This window comes from Pristis pectinata, chromosome 7, assembly GCF_009764475.1.
Source record: "Pristis pectinata isolate sPriPec2 chromosome 7, sPriPec2.1.pri, whole genome shotgun sequence".
Classification (NCBI taxonomy): domain Eukaryota; kingdom Metazoa; phylum Chordata; class Chondrichthyes; order Rhinopristiformes; family Pristidae; genus Pristis; species Pristis pectinata.
The window spans coordinates 20,334,996-20,354,899 of record NC_067411.1 but is presented as its reverse complement, the minus strand read 5'-3'; the positions used below and the strand labels follow the sequence as shown (position 1 = coordinate 20,354,899).

Genomic DNA, 19,904 nt, shown 5'->3' with positions numbered 1-19,904 from the left:
AACTTTTAATTATTAGGGGTTTTAATGATCCAAAGACAGAAGATGATAAGGTAAATGTTTGTAATCAAAATGCAGAGGAGTTCTCAAAGTGCATCAAGGAATGTTCCTTAGCTGTATTTCCAACAAGAAAGAATGCTGGAACTGCTTCTGAATAAAGAAGCAAAACAAGTAAGTGATCTGAAGGTAAGAAAGCACCTGGGCAGTAGTTACCCAATCCTACTTAGGTCACATAAAAATATATATAAAAGGGTGGAGTCAAAGAAAATGTTTATGGTCTGCCAAGTAGTACTTTTCAGTGAGATGGACAAGACAAAACTAGATTAATCAAGTGAAAAAATATAGCCAGTTGTGCAATGATTAATTATTGGGAGATATTTAAATCAGATATGAATAAAGGATGGATTAAATGCAGATTAAGGATAGGGAAAAAGGGAAACAATGAAGGCTAGATTTTTTTTGAATAGATAGGTTTGACAAATAATTTAAAGTAATAAGAAAAGTATGAAAATATTCAGTACTTTTCCATTAAATTTCATTCTTCCACCAAATTCCAGATTCTGTTGCATTCTTTCACTAATTTCTGCAAGATTCCTTTGTCCCTTTCAAGGTGCTGTGTGCTGGTGATTGATTAGCAGTCTCTTTAACACACCTCTAGATTCACTAGCAATATACTTAAATGGAAATGAAAATCAAATGGGGTGCCAATATATCAACAGTCATCCTGCTATACCATCAAAGACCAATTTTAGCATCTGTTAATATTACATACCTGCATTGACATTCTAAATGCAGCTCTTTGTTCAGCCAATAGATTTTGTATATGCAAAATGTTTCATAGCATGTAGTACTCATGGAAATTAAGATAATAGTAAAAGTGAAATGTTCAAAAATGGAAAGAGTAGAAAATAGAAATGTAGTAATTGCCAAATATTATTAGAGTCTGCAACTGCTCCCTCTATTGTCTTGAGATATTTTTTTAGTTGCTTTACTCCATTTAAAATTATCTATTGCTTAACTTCAACATATGTTTGTACAGAACTGAACCAGCACCAGGAGTTCAACATTCAGAGGTTTACAAAATGCTGCACAACAACCAAGAGGAAAGTAATGAGCCAAGGCAATCTGGGTCCTTTCGGGCTATCCAAGATTACTTGGAGTCAGGTGAAAGTGGTGAGCAACATCATATGAATTGGTGTAAAGAGTGGGGGCCTAGATGGATTTATTAGATTAATTATCTAATGTCATTGAATAATACCACATGTGCTTAATCACTGCTCCTGGGCACCTGTCCCATTGTTGTAACTTACAATGAAGGAATTATCAGCCTGTATCACTGCAGTGCTCAAACATTGGAATGATCCTTCTAGTTCTGTTCAAGTAAGGTGATACACAAGGGATTGTGGAAACGACTTAATGGTATAAATCAGAGACCTAATACAGGCTTTCACTTTGTTTCCACATAATAGCTGGTTAGGCAGTGATATTAGCAGCGCCCTGTAGTAAATCCGATTAGCTGAACCTTGGATTGTTCAAAAGAGTCTATTTTAAATTTGGAATATTTTTTAGCCATTCTCTAATTCTGTGCAAACTGACAAAGGTAATCGCCCTGTGGTCACTAGAAGTGTGAAGGCTCCAGTGACAAAAGTGGGTGCTTCAGCAGGAAGTGTTCAGAAGCTGCCACTCTGTGACAAGTGTGGAAATGGAATAGTGTAAGTATTTTCATAAAACAAGTAAGTTTACAATAATTGCACCAAGATGACACCTCTAAAAGTTTTAAGCTTTCCCAGTCTTTGTTACTATTTCTAACTTATAAAAAAATTGAAAATCAGCTTCAATTCTTTGAACTATTGAAGGGTCTGTGTTGGTTTTCAGTTTCTAAAACCCTCTATATTTGGGGAAAGTTCAGTTAGATCAGGAAACAGCAAATGTACTTCCTTTATGCAAAAAAGGAGGTAGATAGTAGGAGACTACAAACCAGTTAGCTTAACATTTGTCATAGGGAAAATGTCAGAAGCTGTTATGAAAGGCATTGTAGCAGGTGTTTAAGAAAAGATCAAGGTAATAGGGCAAAGTCAACTGGTTTTGTGAAAGGGAAATCATGTTTGACCAATTTATCAGAATAACGTGTGATATGGATAAAACTGATGGATGTACTGTACATATTTCTAGAAGACATCAAACAATATTACCCAAAATGAAAGCTCATAGTACAAGAGATAATATATTGGCATGATAGAGAATTGGTTGGCTAGCAGGAAACAGAGAGTGGGCATAAAGGATCTGTTTTCTACTTGGTAAGATGCAACAAGTGATGTGATGCAGGGATCAGAGCTGGAACCTTAATATTTTACAATTTTTATAATTGCCTTTGATGGAGGCATTGAAGATACGATTGCTAAGTTTACAGATGGCACAAAGAAATGTTGGAAAGTAAGTTGTGAAAAAGATAAGGATGCTACAAATGGATAAGATAGATTAACTGAATGGGCAAATATCTGGCAAATGGAGTATAATGTGAAAAAATGTAAAATGTTCTATTTTGGCAGGGAAAAAAATGGTAAAGAAGCATATGGTGAGAGATTGCAGGACTGTGAGGTGTAGAAAAATCTGGGTGTCCTGCTGCATGATTCAGTAAAAGTTAGTATTCAGTTTCAGCAAGTAATTAGAAAAGATAACAGAATGGCATCTTTCTGTGAGGAGAACTGACACAAAATTTAGGAGGTTATACTTCAGTCGTGTTGTGAATTGGTGAGACCACTGTGCATAGTATTGGTCTCCTTATTTAAGAAAGGATATAAATGCTACAAACAATCTGCTGGAAGAACTCAGTGGGTCAAGCAGCATCTGTGGGAGGAAAGGAATTGTCTACATTTCAGGTCGAAACCCTGCATGAGAGTGGAGAAGCAAGATGGCCAGTATAAAGAGGAGAAGGAGAGTGGCAAGAAAGGATTCTCAGGCAATTGGTGGACTGAGGAGGGGTGTGAGATGACAGACAGGTAGTGCCAGGTAGGGGAGGTAGGCGGGGGTGGAGTTGGAAGACAGTGGCTGGTGAATGATGGATGGAGGCAGACAAAGAGAGAGAGAGAGGAAAAAGGGAAATGAAAACAGATGGGGCAAGGTAGGAGGAGGGGTATGTGAAGATAGGAGACAGCTGCTGGAGGGAGATAAGCAGGAACACAAAGGGCTACCAGTGCTGGACTCCGATAAGTAAAGGAGGTGAGAGGTGAACAGTTGGACGGATATAAATGCACTGGAAACAGTTCAGAGGTTTACAAGACTATCGTCTGGAATGGGTGGTTGTGCTATTCTCGGTTTCCAAATCATAAAATGGAGTCCTGGCTTAGCTCTTGCACTCTAAGATATTTTTTATAAAATGTTTATGATGCAGTGGGACCGTGGTCAAAGCACGTGACAAGTATCGCCATCCTGAGTGTTTTGTTTGCGCTGACTGTGACATGAATCTCAAGCAGAAAGGTTACTTTTTCATAGAAGGACAACTGTACTGCGAAGCCCATGCAAGAGCACGAACAAAACCACCGGTGGGCTATGATGCCGTGCCCGTTTATCCAAATATGAAAGCTTAGATTTCTGGCAGTGATTTAAAAAGAAAATAACAGAAAAGATCCATTATCGGGAGAAACCTATGCTATTGTTATTGATCTGAATACAGTTAAATACAAATGCTCTTCCACAACAAGATATATTTACCAACCGCAACTTGCTCAGTTAGTCGTGTTAGCAGATAGACCTTGTGGAGCTAGCAGAAATAAAACTACTGTATGCATTGCCATGTTGATGCAACAAATTATATAAGCAACTTAGTCTGTGTAATTACAACTGTTACATCAATAAAGTTGATAAAACATATTGTACACTGAGTGCAGTTGAAATAAACTGAACAACCAGCCAATTCACTGCTGAAGTATACACAAGTAGTAAACCATTGTATTAGCATATATCATACTTCATTGGTATTGGTAAAAAAACAGACATCATTAAACTATGGTATCAGCACACATATATTGTGTTCAACTTTATGTAAAGTACTCACTAACAGTTTATATTTGGTTGACATTTGTTAGATTTTAGCATTTATCCATCTAGAAATTTAAAATGTTGGAAGTTGTTAAAACATTACTAAGATAAATAATAAAAACTATTATCTCTGCTGATCAGAAATAGCTGAAAGTGACCCCACAGTAAAAACACAGGTGTATGCCAGCTCTCTTGTACCTATCAGGTATTAGAATAACAAGGCAAAGTGAACACATGCAATACATCAACCTTAGCAGACCTAACAGGGAGCAACCACACTCTCAAGGAGACACTATTTAAAGTATTTTAGGTAGCCATTGCTCTTTTCCACATACCTTTCCGATTGTCCCTACCCTGCATACCATAAATATCTTGGTGAATATAGCAAACAAGTGATATCAAGTAAATATTAAGTGCTACTCTGCTGTAAGCCGGTTTCTCAGTGGGTCTGCAACCAGAGAGGCAGAGATCATCTCTTGAGTTCACATGTGTCCACTCAGAGTTTTTGTGCTCAAATAACATGGATTGTTCACAGTAAGAACACCAATGCAGCTTCTTGGCCTGCAGGGTTTCCTTTGGTTTAGATACAACCTAGTCAATAATTGAGGATAAATTGTTCCTATTCATGACACATGTCCAATGGTCACGTTTTAGGAGTGCATGTTGTTTGGGCCTGGGGTTTAACTCACATGAAGAACCCAGCATTCAGAAACTGAAGAATCACACTAAGGATTCAAAGGTGACTTCTGCCTGGAAGCACCTGATTAAATTTCCAGAGTGATGTGAAATGTTATTGTGTTTTGCTCTGGGAAAAATGAATTTTTAAGCACGTAATGCTGAAAATAACAGCAGTATGCAATGAATTTCTGGGCTTAACTTATTTATATTGTGTAAAATTCCATAACAACGAGAAAGCTTAAGCCCAATACACCATAGGGAGGGTACTAATCAAAACAAAGTACATAAACCCGTGCTGTTTAACTTAATACTTTCTTTTGCATTTTTATTCACCTTATGGCACGTTGCATTGACAAAGACAAGCAAAGTGCTGTTACACTACTATGCAGAATTTCTTGAAACCTATTTTCGTGGGGGAACGCTCAACAATGTCTGCTCTGATTACCTTTCCTGTAGTCATCAGAAGCTCTCTCCCCATTACCTGATACTTTGTCATCTGCAGGAGAGCTCCAACTGCTTTGATTCTGTTATATACAGAACCTGTACCCTGAAAACAGGCCATCCTAAGCCTTGCTTGTACTCCACATGAACCTCCTGTCACTCTATGGAGTGAATCTACACCAACCCCAAATCAGATCTGATGCAGGAACTGAGATTCCACCTAGATCAATGGAGATCATGATTCTGCAGACTATAAAGCAAAGGGGGAGTGTAAGTCTTTAAACTATTTTACTTTGAGACATTTAAAAAGTGTTAAAAGCCAAAGCTTCTGCACCCCTACCACTCCTCAGCTTTACTTGCTGTTATGGAATCAGGGTGTTCAGGGTTTGGCCTCTGCTCTGCCCTGTCTGAGGCCTAGTTGCAGCTGAGACCTTGGCATCTGATTTAAGGGTGGAGAGACTCACTGGATTGGCCTTCTACATCTAGTTCATGTGTAGGGACCAGGGAAGTAAGCTGGTCCACCACAATCTGGTCCTATGTTTGTCTCTTCTCTCTATCCCTCACTCTCCTTTCTTTCCTCTCCACTGTATTTATTGAGTTTCCCTTAATAGCATCAATTTTATTCTTTTTTGATCTGATACGACACATTCTCAGTAACTGATCTATTGATACCTCGTTTAGAAAATCAATAAACTGCAGATGCTGGAAAACTGAAAGCAGAAAATGCTGGAAAGACTCAGCAGGTCAGGCAGCGTCTGTGGAAAGAGATTTAAGGTCAAAGACCCTTCATCAGACTTTCAATGCTTTCATTTTTTTATACACCCTCTTTCTTCTGCACTGATCCACAAGGCAAGAGGTATTACTGACTCAAGTAATTAAATGGTGAGGTGATTAAAATGTGGATACCAGTCTTCTTAGTTCCTTGAGTTTTGATTACATGAGAGTTTTCAAGAGGAATTTTGTAGAGTATTTTTCCCTCAGTGGACCTCAGCATTTTCTGAGGTTTATTGCCTTTTGTAGGGTACATGAGTGGAAGGACATTCAGTCAAGGTGATTCACAGATTCACAGAGCCATACAGCATGGAAGCAGGACCTTCAGCCCAACTTGTACATGACAACCAAGATGCCTACCTACACTAATTCCATTTGCCTGTGTTTGGCCCATATCCCTCAAAACTTTTCCTATCTATGTACCTGTCCGAATGTCTTTTAAATGTTGTAATTGTACTGTACCTGGCTCTACCACTTTCTCTGGCAGCTCATTCCATATACCCACCACCCTCTGTGTGAAAATCTTGCCACACAGCTCCCTTTTAAATCTTTCCCCTCTCACCTTAAACCTCTGCCCTCAAGTTTTAGACTCCCCTACCCTGGAAAAAAGACTATGACTATCTTTCTGATCTATGTCTCTTATAATTTTATGAACCTCTATAAGGTCACTCCTCAGAGTCCTTTGCTCCAGGGAAAATAGTCCCAGCCTATCCTTATAACTCAAGCTCTTTTTTCTGTATTCATTCAAGGGATGTGAATTGCCGCCCCTATTTGCCATTGACAAAGTGGTGGTGAGCTGCCTTCTGGAACTGTTGCAGTCCTTGACGAGTAGGTATACTCATTAGGGAGACAGTTCCAGGATTTTGACCCAGCAACGGTGAAGGAACGGCGATATATTTCCAGGTCAGGATGGTGTGTGGTTTGAAGGGCAACTTCCAAGTGGTGCTGTACGCATGCTTTTGCTGCCCTTGTCCTTGCAGCTGGTAGAGGTCATGGGTCCAGTCCAGGCAACATTCAATCTGACTATCATATTGTTAAACACTGGTCTCCTTATACATTTTATATTTTTAATGTAAATCTATATAACTTACTCGAGTTTAACCTCCAGCTTATGAATAATAATCAAGCAATATTTAAATATGGGAGAATCAGGGGTGTGGGTCACTAATAAGAAGGTGTGAGGGAGAATAGGTTGGAGGGAAATAAATGGGTGAGTGAGATTACTCTGAGTGCCAAGAGACTCAATAGGCTGATTGCTGAGGTTCCCACCTACTTTAAGAAGACCACTATCATCCTGGTACTGAAGAAAAATAAGGTAACGTGCCTTAATGACTACTGCCCGTTGGCTCTGACATCCAACATCATGAAGTGCTTTGAGGGGCTGGTCACGGCCAACATCAACTCCAGCTTCCCAGACAACCTCGACCCACTGCCAACCGCCGAAAGAGGTCCACGATGGACACCATCTCCCTGGCCCTACACTCATCTCTGGAGCATCTGGACAGTAAAGACACCTCTGGTAGATTATTGCTTATTGGCTACAGCTCCGTCCTCAATACTATAATCCCAAACAAATTCATCTCCAAACTCCTAGATCTGGAACCCAACACCTCCCTTTACAACTGGATCCTTGACTTCCTGACTGACGGACCACAATCAGTAAGAATAGGCACAACACCTCCACCACGATTATCCTCAGCACTGGTGCCCCACAAGGCTGCATCCTCAGCCCCCTACTTTACTCCCTATACACTCATGACTGCATGGCCAGATTCTGCTCTAACTCCATTTACAAGTTTGCAGATGATACCATCATAGTGGGCTGAATCTCAAATAACAATAAGTCAGAGTACAGGAAGGAGATAGAGAGCCTAGTGGCATGATGTCATGACAACAACCTTTCCCTCAATGTCAGCAAAACAAAAGAGCTGGTCAATCAAGAAGGGGGGCAGTGCACACGTTCCTGTCTACATCAACAGTGCTGAGGTTGAGAAGGTTGAAAGCTTCAAGTTCCTAGGAGGGAACATCACCAATCGCCTGTCCTGGGCCAACCACATTGTCGCCATGGCCAAGAAAGTGCAGAAGCACCTCTACTTCCTCAGGAAACTAAAGAAATTTGGTATGTCCCCTTTGACCCTCACCAATTTTTATTGATGCACTAGAGAAAGCATCCCATTTGGATGCATCACGGCTTGGTGTGGCAACTGCTCTGCCCAAGACCACAAGAAACTGCAGAGAGTTGTAGACACATCACGGAAAGCAGCCTCCCCTCCATGGACTCTGTCTATACTTCATGCAGCCTCAGTAAAGCAGCCAGCATAATCAAAAACCCCACCCACCCCGGACATTCTCTCTTCTCCCCGCTCCCATCAGGCAGAAGATACAAAAGACTGAAAGCTCGTACCACCAGGCTCAAGGACAGCTTTTATCCCGCTGTTATAAGACTATTGAACAGTCCCCTAGTATGATAAAATGGACGCTTGACCTCACAATCCACCTTGTTTTGGCCTTGCACCTTATTGTCTTCCTGCACTGCACTTTCTCTGTAATCATAACACTTTATTCTGCATTCTGTTATTGTTTTCCCTTGTACTACCTCAATGCACTGTTTAATGAAATGATCTGTATGGATGGCATGCAAAACAAGGTTTTTCACTGTACCTCAGTACAAGTGACAATAATAAATCAATTTACCATATGGAAATATAAAGTTTATGATGTCTTATTTAATTTCTTCGATATGGCTAAATGATGTAAACAAATTTCAGATGTTGATTGCAGAGGCTGATTTTTCCGTCCTTTCGTTCGTCACTTTGTCCTTTACAATGAGAGTTTTTGAAACTTGCTCAAATTTGCACTGAAGGCCATTCTACCACAAGAGGAACACAGAGCTTTACATAGCACACTAGCACCTGATTCTTGAATGAGATTCGGCTAATTGAGATGCTGTTAACCCTGTGTCTTCTTTGATTGGCTCCCACTTATGGCACTCAAATAATCCCACCTCCTCCAAAATTCTAGTTAGTCACTACCATTCATGTTTTCCAAGAGGCTCTTCATGAGCTGCAGAATCTTATTTAAAAAGACATTCTAAACTGACACAGGACGCAATGCTCATCTTACGAACAATGGGTAGGTTTTTCTTCCAAGAAACTTCTCTGCCTGTACACTAAATCATTTTTGAGTTGGGTATCAAGGTCGAGAAAATGTAGCATTATTACTTGTGGAACCCACATAGAATAGTATTTCCAAGTGTAGTCACGATACTTAATCTAGAAGTATAAAAAAAGGGATAGGATTAGGCTATTCAGTCCTTTGGGCATGCCCCACCATTCAGTGCGATCGTGGTCAACCACTTTAGTACCCTATTCCCACCTTCTCCACACAACTCCTGACCTAGGTTCTAAATTGCATACACTGTATCCTGAGGCTTTAACCCCTGGTTCTGGACTCTCCAGCCATCAGGAACATCCTCCCTGATTCTAGTCTGTCTAGTCCTTTCAGAATTTCTTAGTTTTCAATGAAATTCCCTCTCATTCTTTTATACTGCAGTAAATATAGGCTTAACTGACCCAATCTCTCCTTGTATGTAGAAGCATAGAAAACCTACAGCACAATTCAGCCCACAAAGCTGTGCCAAACATGTCCCTACCTTAGAAATTACTAGGCTTACCCATAGCCCTCTATTTTTCTCAGCTCCATGTACCTATCCAAAAGTCTCTTAAAAGACCCTATCGTATCCGCCTCCACCACCATTGCCGGCAGCCCATTCCACGCACTCACCACTCTGAGTAAAAAACTTACCCCTGACATCTCCTCTATATAAGTCTTCTCATCCCAGGAATCAGTCGGGTAAATCCTTGTTGCACTCACTCCTTGGCAAGAATGCCCTTCCTCAGATAAGCAAACCAAGACTGCACGCAAACTCCAGATGGGGTCTCACCAAAGCCCTGTAAGGGTAAAGCAAGATATCCTTGCTCCTATTGCAATGAAGGCCAACATACCAATTGCCTTCCCAACTGCTTGCCATACCTGAATGTTTGCTTTCAGCAACTGGTGCGCAAAACACCCAAGTCTCATTGCACCTCCACTTTCCCCAGTCTATCTCCATTCAGATAATTATCCGTCTTTCTGTTTTTAAAATCAAAACTCACATTTATCCATGTTAAACTACATCATCCATCATTTGCCCACTTTCCCAACTTGTCTAAATCACATTGGAGCATCTTTGCATCCGCCTCACAGCTCACACTGCCCCCTAGTTGTGTGTCATCTGTAAACATAGAGATGCTACATTTAGTTTCCTCATGCAGATCATTGATGTATATTACAAATAGCTGGAGTCCAAGCAGTGGCACCCTAGTTGTCACTGCCTGTAACTTGGAAAAAAGCCTGTTTGTGAAAGATGCATAATTGGAATTGGACAAAATCAGCATGGATTTATGAATAGGAAATCTACATTACTCTTACTGGTCCACAATTCCCTTTTATTCTCTTCTTCATTTTTATAGAATGTGGTTACATTTTCCACCCTCCAATCCATAAGTCAAAAGACTTCTGGAAGATGACCAGCAATGCATCCATTATTTCCAGAGCCACTTTCCTTAGTATACTGAGATGTAGATTATCAGGTTCTATGGATTTGTCAGCCTTTATCTCAATTAAATTCGCACTATTTCTTTACTAATACTGATTCCCTTCAGTTTCTCTCTAGTTTTTTGATTCCCTAACATATCTGAGAACTTATCTGTGACTCTTTTGTAAAGGCAGAACCAAAGTATGTGTTTAATTGTTCTGCCATTATTATTTCTAATTACAATTTCTCCGATTCTGACTGTAGGTGACCTATGCTTGTTTTCACTAACCTTTTCTTCTTCACATATTTATAGAAGCTTTTAAAGTCAGCTGTTATTTCCCCTGCAAACTTACTCTCATACTCCATTTTCCCCATTTTAATCAATCTTTTGTTCCCTTTTTTTCTACATTCTAAAGTGCTCCCAATTCTCAGGCTTGCTACTTTTTCTGGTAATTTCTCTCTTTGGATATAATACCATCTCTAATTTCCTCTGTAAACTGCGGTTGAGCCCTTTTTCCTGATTTAATTTTGTGTCAGACAGGAATGAATAATTATTTAGTTCAAGCATACATTCTTTAAATAATATCCATTGCAGATCCACTGTCAACCCACATAGTAAAGTTCTCCAATCTGTTGCAGCCAACTCATGCCACATACCCTTGTGGTTGCCTTGGTTTCGAGTCAGGAGCCTAATTTCTGACTCTACTACTTCACATTCCATCCTAATGAATCATGTATCTTAATATTGTGTAGTGATCACCCTTCCCTATAAGGGCCATGCAAAACAAGATTGTTAATTATTCCTTTATCATTGCAGAATATCCAGTCTAGGATAACCCATTTTCTAGTCAGTCCCTCAATGTATTGATCTGAGAAAATATTACATACACACTCCAGAACTTCCTTCTCCACAGTATTAAAGCTAATTTGGTATCACCAATCCATACGTAGATTAAGGTCATCCATGATTGCAGTTGTACCCTTCTCTAATTTCCAGTTTAATTCCATCCCACGTATCACCACTGTAGACAACCCCCACAAGTATTTTCTGCCCCTTGGTGTTTTTAGCTCCACCCACACAGAATTCACATCATAATTTTCTGAGTCAACATCCATCCTCACCATTACATCGATCTCCTTCTTTACTAATGACGTAATTCCACCTCCTTTCATTTTTTGCCTGTCCTTTCTAAATAGTGAGTACTCCTGTGCAGTTCAATTCAGTTTCCATCCTTGGTCACCCTGCAGCCATATCTCCAAAATAACAACAATTTCACTTCCTATGTATTTATTTGCACTGTTAATTTATCTACCTCATATCAAATATAGAAAATGATGATACTGTGGCGACTCACCGTCTAGTCGGGCGAACCGGCTCGGCAGTCAGGTCGCGCGGCGTCGGAGCGACGAGGCCCAAGATGGCGGCGGGCCTCGTCTTTCCGAGCGACGGGGAGAACCCGCGCGCGGGAAAGTCCTGATGACATAGGACTTACGTCATTGCCGGTTGTTTTGGGCGGGAACATTCTCCCTTAACGGGCCCATGCAAGGCGGGAAAATAAACCAGTTCTGTTTGGCAATCCTCCGAGTAGAGTCTTGTTTTATTCCGCGGTAGCAACCGCTACATTGGTGACCCCGACGGTCCAAACGGCTTTTGGACCCGCGAAATGGACGACAGCGCAGCAGCCAATGCAGTGGCCCTCAAGCTGCCCACCTTTTGGACACTTCGGCCCAGCGTCTGGTTTGACCAGGCCGAAGCGCAGTTCCACCTTCGGCAGATCACCTCCGACTCCACGAAGTACTACCATGTGGTTAGCTCTCTGGACCAGGAGACAGCCGCCCAGGCTGGAGACTTCATCCAGTCGCCTCCGGAGGAAGATAAGTACCCGGCTTTCAAAGACCTTTTGATCCGGACCTTCGGCCTCTCCCGTCGTGAGCGCGCCGCCCGCCTGCTTCATCTGGATGGCCTGGGGGACAGATCCCCATCCGCGCTAATGAATGAGATGCTGGCATTGGCCGAGGGACACAAGCCATGCCTGATGTTCGAACAGGCCTTCCTCGAACAGCTCCCCGATGACATCCACTTGTTGTTAGCTGACACCGACTTCAGCAACCCCCATGAGGTGGCCGCCCAGGCAGATGTCCTGTGGAGGGCCAAGCGCGAGAGCGGTTCATCCGTCAGTCAAATCACCAGGCCACGAGCCCAACGCCCGCCTCGCCCAGCCCCAGCAACTGAGCAGCCACGCCCCAGGAACGCAGACGACGACACGGGTGACCAGCTGTGCTTCTACCATCAGAGGTGGGGTGCGGAGGCCCGTTGATGCCGCCCACCCTGCAAGTTTCAGGGAAACGCCAGGGCCAGCCGCCGCTGATGGCTACGGCGGCTGGCCGCCGACAGAGCCTCCTCTTCGTTCAGGACAAGAAATCTGGACGGCGTTTTCTCGTTGACACTGGAGCGGAGGTCAGTATTTTGCCCCCGACAGGCCGCGACACTCGTGACAAGCCACCAGGTCCTCTACTCAATGCCACCAACGGTACAACGATACGGTCTTTCGGCACCCGTACGCTTCAATTACACTTTGGCGGCAGCCGTTTTACCTGGACCTTTACCCTTGCCACCGTCGCCCGACCACTCCTAGGAGCCGATTTCCTTCGGGCCCACAACCTGTTAGTCGACCTGCGAAGGAAGCGGTTAGTCCACTCTAGCACTCTCCGGACCTATCCCCTGGGAGAAATCAGCCCACCAGCCCCGCGCCTGGACTCCATTTCCCTTTCTGGCGACGATTTCGCCAAGCTCCTAGCCGAATTCCCATCGATTTTGGCACCTTCGTTTACAAATTCTAGGCCCACACACGGGGTACGACACCACATCATTACCACAGGGCCACCCCTTCATGCCCGAGCACGACGATTACCTCCAGACAAGCTCCGCCTGGCAAAGGAAGAGTTCCGTCACATGGAGGAGCTGGGGATTGTTCGCAGGTCAGACAGCCCCTGGGCCTCCCCCCTGCACATGGTCCCCAAAGCCACCGGAGGGTGGAGGCCCTGCGGCGACTACCGCAGGCTGAATGACTCCACCACCCCGGACCGCTATCCCATCCCTCACATCCAGGACTTCGCAGCGAACTTACACGGGGCCCGCATCTTTTCCAAAGTGGACCTCGTTAGGGGATACCACCAAATCCCGGTCCATCCGGATGACGTCCCCAAAACTGCGATTATCACCCCATTCGGCCTGTTCGAATTCCTTCGGATGCCGTTCGGCCTTAAGAACACCGCGCGGACCTTCCAGCGGCTGATGGACGCGGTAGGCCGAGACCTGGACTTCGTGTTCATTTACTTGGACGACATACTGATCGCCAGCCGTAACCGCCAGGAACACCTTTCCCACCTCCGCCAGCTGTATTCCCACCTCCGCGATTTCGGCCTCACAATTAACCCGTCCAAGTGCCAATTCGGACTTGACTCTATCGATTTCCTCGGCCACAAAATCACCAGCGACGGGGCAACACCCCTACCCGCCAAGGTGGATGCTATCCGCCATTTTGCCCGCCCCGACACAGTCAAAGGCCTACAGGAATTCCTTGGGATGGTCAACTTTTACCATCGTTTCATCCCTGCAGCAGCCCGTATCATGCGCCCTCTGTTCTCGCTGCTGGCTGGTAAGGGCAAGGACATCACCTGGACCGACGAGGCTGTGGCTGCTTTTGTTAAGGCCAAAGACGCCCTGGCAGACGCCACGATGCTGGTACACCCCAGGACTGACGTCCCGACTGCCCTCACGGTAGACGCATCCAACACTGCGGTGGGTGGGGTACTGGAACAGCTACTCGAAGGCTGCTGGCAACCCTTGGCATTTTTCAGCAAGCCCCTTAGACCGCCCGAACTGAAGTACAGCGCTTTTGATCGGGAACTTCTAGCGCTGTATCTGGCGGTCCGGCATTTCCGATACTTTCTAGAAGGCAGGCCTTTCACCGCTTTCACCGATCATAAGCCTCTGTCCTTTGCCTTCTCCAAAGTCTCCGATCCCTGGTCAGCTCGTCAGCAGAGACATTTATCCTACATTTCCGAGTTCACAACTGACATCCAACATGTCTCCGGAAAGGATAATGTCATTGCTGATGCACTTTCCAGACCAACCATCCACAACCTATCCTTGGGTGTCGACTACACGGCCCTAGCTGACGCACAGCAAGCCGACGACGAGCTGCCCAGCTACAGAACCGCAGTCTCGGGTCTGCAGCTCCGAGATTTCTTGGTTGGTCCAGGTCGGCGGACCCTACTTTGCGACGTTGCGACTGGTCAGCCCCGCCCTATAGTCCCTGCAGCCTGGCGGAGACGCGTTTTTGACTCGGTACATGGGTTGGCGCACCCGTCCATCAGATCTACTGTCCGACTGGTCGCCAGCAAGTTTGTCTGGCATGGCCTGCGCAAACAGGTCAGTGAGTGGGCCAGGACTTGTCCGCACTGCCAGACGTCAAAAATCCAGCGACACACCAAGGTCCCACCACAGCAGTTCGAGCCTACCCGTAGGAGGTTCGACCACATACACGTCGACCTCGTGGGCCCTCTGCCGGTTTCAAGAGGAGCCCGGTACCTCCTTACCATCGTGGACCGGTTCACGAGGTGGCCTGTGGCAACCCCACTGACTGACATCACAACTGATTCCTGCGCCCGAGCGCTGCTCACAACTTGGGTCTCACGTTTTAGCGTTCCGGCCCACATCACTTCAGACAGAGGCACCCAATTCACTTCCAGTCTCTGGGCTGCATTAGCGAACCTGGTAGGGACGCAGCTGCACACCACCACGGCCTACCATCCTCAATCAAACGGGTTGGTGGAACGTTTTCACCGCCATCTGAAATCGGCCTTGATGGCCCGCCTGAAGGGTCCTAACTGGGTTGACGAGCTGCCTTGGGTCCTGCTCGGCATACGCACTGCCCCCAAAGAAGACCTCCGCACTTCGTCAGCTGAGCTTGTATACGGGGCGCCACTAGTTGTCCCCGGGGATTTCATACCTGCCCTTCGGGACCAAGGGGAACAACCCCCAGCAGTCCTACAAAGACTGCGCGAGAAGCTTGGCGCCTTGGCCCCGATTCCCACCTCACGGCACGGTCAAGCCCCATCCTGCCAGCCCAAGGAACTACGGGACTGTAAGTTTGTTTTCGCTCGCAGGGGCACACCTCGGGCGCCATTGCAACGACCATATGAGGGACCGTTCCGAGTCATACGGAATAACGGATCCACTTTTATTTTGGACATTGGAGGCAGGGAACAGGTTTTCATGGTGGACCGCCTCAAACCGGCCCTTTTGGATCTGCAACAGCCTGTCGAGGTTGCCACGCCGCGACGCAGAGGCCGCCCCCCTAAGCGGCAGCTGGCACAGCCCACGGACCTTGGGGACTGTCTCGCCAGTTCTGGGGGGGGGGGGGGTTGTGTGGCGACTCACCGTCTAGTCGGGCGAACCGGCTCGGCAGTCGGAGCGACGAGGCCCAAGGTGGTGGCGGGCCTTGTCTTTCCGAGCGACGGGGAGAACCCGCGCGCGGGAAAGTCCTGATGACGTAGGACTTATGTCATTGCCGGTTGTTTTGGGCGGGAACATTCTCCCTTAAAGGGCCCGCGCAAGGCGGGAAAATAAACCAGTTCTGTTTGGCAATCCTCCGAGTACAGTCTTGTTTTATTCCGCGGTAGCAACTGCTACAATACTGTAAAATTATTATCCCTTTTAGCTAACCTGGTTGCAGAGATTGCATGAGTTAAAATAAGCCAATTTTCAATAAAATAGCAAGCAGGATACGACAAAATATGTCTTTCAATTCCTATTTCATCTTAATTCAGTATGGTTATTCCAAAGTTTGTGTCCTTTGGTCAGATAGTCTCTTTAGGGGTTTACCCACAGGGGATTCTCCTGGGTAGATACTCTGTTGGCCTTCCATGCAGTAACGCCTCCTCATTGTACTTTGCTCAGACAGAGAGGTCAGAGAGGGAGTGGGATAGTGAATGAAAATGGCAGGGACCCTGAAGCTCAGGATCACTCCTGTGGACCCAACACAGGTGCTTCACAAAGCAAGCCATTGGTGTTTGATGTCCGTGCTTGCCATTCTGTTCCCCCCTTTTCTCTTTCGTTTATATATTGCGGCTTGCTCAGCATCTCCCAATAGGCCAACTTTACAACGTTAGCAACACATCACACAGACAAAGGAGCTTAACTGTCCATTCAATGGCTTTCCATCATTTCACCCTATTACTGCCTTCCCTCCCATTTGTTCCACCCATTGCCTTCCCTCACTTTTCTTGATACTAGACTAACTTGATTTCTCTTTTTCACAGCTCTGCAGGAGGGTCCTGAAGCGTTGACTGTTTCTGTTACCACAGAGGCTACCTGGCCTGCTGAATTTTTCCAGCATTTTCTGTTTTTACTTCAGCTAATAATTTATTCTGACTATATTTCGTTTCAATCAACCTGAGCCTCATATTGAGCACTGAATGTCACACTTGCTAACATTACGTGCTGTGACTGGCCATTGCTCAAGTGCATTGATTAAACAAAAGCTGACAGCCAGGGATTTTTAGCACAGCCTGCACATGGATTGCATCACTACGTGGGGTAACTGTTCACAAGATTAATTGTTACCCTTCAGATATGAAATATTGGACTAGGGACCAATAGAGAGTCCACACTCTTCAACTGTATCTTCTAAAGTGTAGGAAACAACAGAACTGTTTATCATCAGATAGACATCTGCCTGAAACTAACAATATGGCCCTTTATAATGCACTGTAAATACATATACTTCTGGGAGAAATACAAACCATTCTAAAAATCGTAGTGGTTCTTTTCGAAGCTAAGTGATTATAACAGTGAATGCATTCATGGTATGGAGAACACAAAGATAGGGCACTGGAGTCCTCTTTAATTATATCTAGTGTTTAGTGAAAAAGCAAGCTCACCTGATGGTCAAATAAATTCTTCAATAGATATCCAATGATAAGTATTAATCATTTCTGATGTTGAGAAAACAAGATGTATTGACCCACTGGTCATTAGCTTCCAATATGTGATGACAATTGACTAAACATCTTTGTCCACTTGTAAGATAAGTTGTACACGATTTTAAAAATCTGTATAGTTAAGCTCATCTTAAAATAGAACTTTCCTTATGGTTCAGGTATTTAGGATCCAATCTGCTTATCTTTAATTTCAGCGATTAAATCTATTTGCAAAGCCTGAAGTTGCAATATAAAATTTCCATTGCCCACTTACAAAGCAGGCTGCCACCTAGTGGATTCAACACTGAGTATCAAAGCACTTGAAAGGGAATTTGATTTTTAGGAAGATCACAGGATCAGAATCATGAAACGATTACATCACAGAAGCAGGCCATTTGGCCCATCAAGACTATACTAGTTCTATGCAAAAACAGTCCAGCTAGTCATACTCCTCATTGCTCTCCTCATAGCCCTGCAAATTCTTTCCTTTCAGATCCTTACCTGTCTCCGATTTGTATACTATAATTGGCACTATGTCTACCAGTATCACATGCCATGCATTCTAGACTCTGGTCACTTTCAGTAAAGAATTAATCTTCTTCATGTCACTTTTGCCATTCTCCTTCATTCTATGTCCCCTAGTTCTTAACTCCTGTGCCAATGGGAACAGTTCCTCTCTAACTATTATGTCTTTACCATTCATGACTTTAAATATTCTCATTAGGAAATGAATGATTTGCTCAATCAATTATATGTTTTCACAACAAAGGAATAAGACCATGTAAGAGTTTTAATAGTAATGGGGAAAATAACGGAAGTTAAGATAGCAACATTTCCAGAATGATTGTTTAACACTATTGGACCTTAATGGAAACAAGATTGGAAATTTCAGTTACAATTTTCCAAAACATTATGTTTGGAAGTTGTGTCTTTGAATCAGAAAGTTGTAAGTGTCATTCTATTATTTAAGAAGCAAGGACGTGAGAAACTATTTAACTCTATATCTGTGGATCTGTTGTGGTGGACTGCTGAAATCTATCTAAGGGGATCTACAAAGAAAAGATTGACCGACTAATCTGGTTGAAGGAGGTCTCCAGCATGGTGACTCAGGGAACGTCTATGAATATTGTGTGTATCGATTTCCAGAATAAGATCCTGAACAGCAGATTATAACAAAAATGAAAGCAGACAGAAATAGAGATAGTGCTGTGACATAGATGAGTATTTTGTTGAGGGACTGGAGACGGAATAAGGATAAAGTGAATATGTTGATTGAGGTGATAAATTGAGTCTCTGCTTGGGCTTGTTCTTATTTATCACAGCTACCAATGATTTGGCTGAAAGAACAGGTGGTTATATATCTAAATTTAAAGGCATAGATAGTAGCAGAAACTGATAATTGCAATGGACAGACTGTGAATAGAAAAGACTGACTAAAATGTTACCATTTCTGCAAAAGTTGTTGTTTAGTAATGCTGAATACTTCTAATAGGTATTGAGTTATAAGCCTAATATTATATTTGGATATTTCTTTGCCTCATCTTGTTGCAGCTTTTAACTCTGTCTTACTAAATCTAACCTATGTAGAATGCTTTAGTTATCAGGAGTACATAATAAAATGGGCTCCATCTATGCTGTAACACATATCAAATGTAGCAATTCAATTTAAATATATTCTACTTACTGGTGACCTATTTCTTATTATATTACAGAAGATTCTTCTGAAATAATAGAAATGCAGTTTAATCCAGAGACTGCTTTAAAAGTGAGTTATAAATCACATAGTCTATTTTCTTCCTTCAGATTAGGTTCACAGTCAACTCTAAGCAATATTGTTTAAGTATAGTCAATGTTATCATGTAGAATTGGTGCAAATAAGCAAAAGAGTACTTCTCAAAATGAGAATTTTTTGCAAATATTATACATCAGAATATTTGCACCCTTATTTTCTCATAGGTTTTGGTGCCAATCCTCCAACCAAAAAATAGTTAAAGATACAAAGGCGTTAAAAGAACACAAAACTGACTGTAGTCATCCTTCAATGTATTAGGAAATAAAAGGTGCTTCCTATAATTGTTTTGTTCTTCTTGATGTCAGTCAAGTGGGAGACATCAGTGAGGAAAGAGGTTCGCTGAAAAGGGTGAAAGTAGCTCATGAGCCAGCAGAAGTGGTTGGAAATTAGATTGCGGGCACAATCCTGCCCACCATCGAGGACATCTTAAAGAGACGGTGCCTCAAAAAGGCGGCATCCATCATTAAGGACCCTCACCATCCGGGACATGCCCTCTTCTCATTACTACCATCGGGGAGGAGGTACAGGAGCCTGAATATCCACACCCAATGTTTTAATAACAGCTTCTTCCCCTCCGCCATCAGCTTTCTGAACAGTCCATGAACGCTTGACCCATGAACACTA

The 19,904-nt window shown here is 43.6% G+C and overlaps 1 protein-coding gene across 1 annotated transcript in view; it reads left to right on the top strand.

Annotated features, from left to right (window-relative positions):
• pdlim3a (PDZ and LIM domain 3a) overlaps nt 1-3,859 on the top strand; it is a 44,742-nt gene extending 40,883 nt beyond the window's left edge. The window contains exons 5-7 of the mRNA XM_052020097.1: nt 1,037-1,170; nt 1,598-1,709; nt 3,389-3,859. Coding sequence (XP_051876057.1) covers nt 1,037-1,170; nt 1,598-1,709; nt 3,389-3,584 — 442 coding nt within the window. The 3' untranslated portion in view covers nt 3,585-3,859. The remainder of the gene's footprint in view (nt 1-1,036; nt 1,171-1,597; nt 1,710-3,388) is intronic.
• The last annotated feature ends 16,045 nt before the right edge of the window (nt 3,860-19,904 follow it).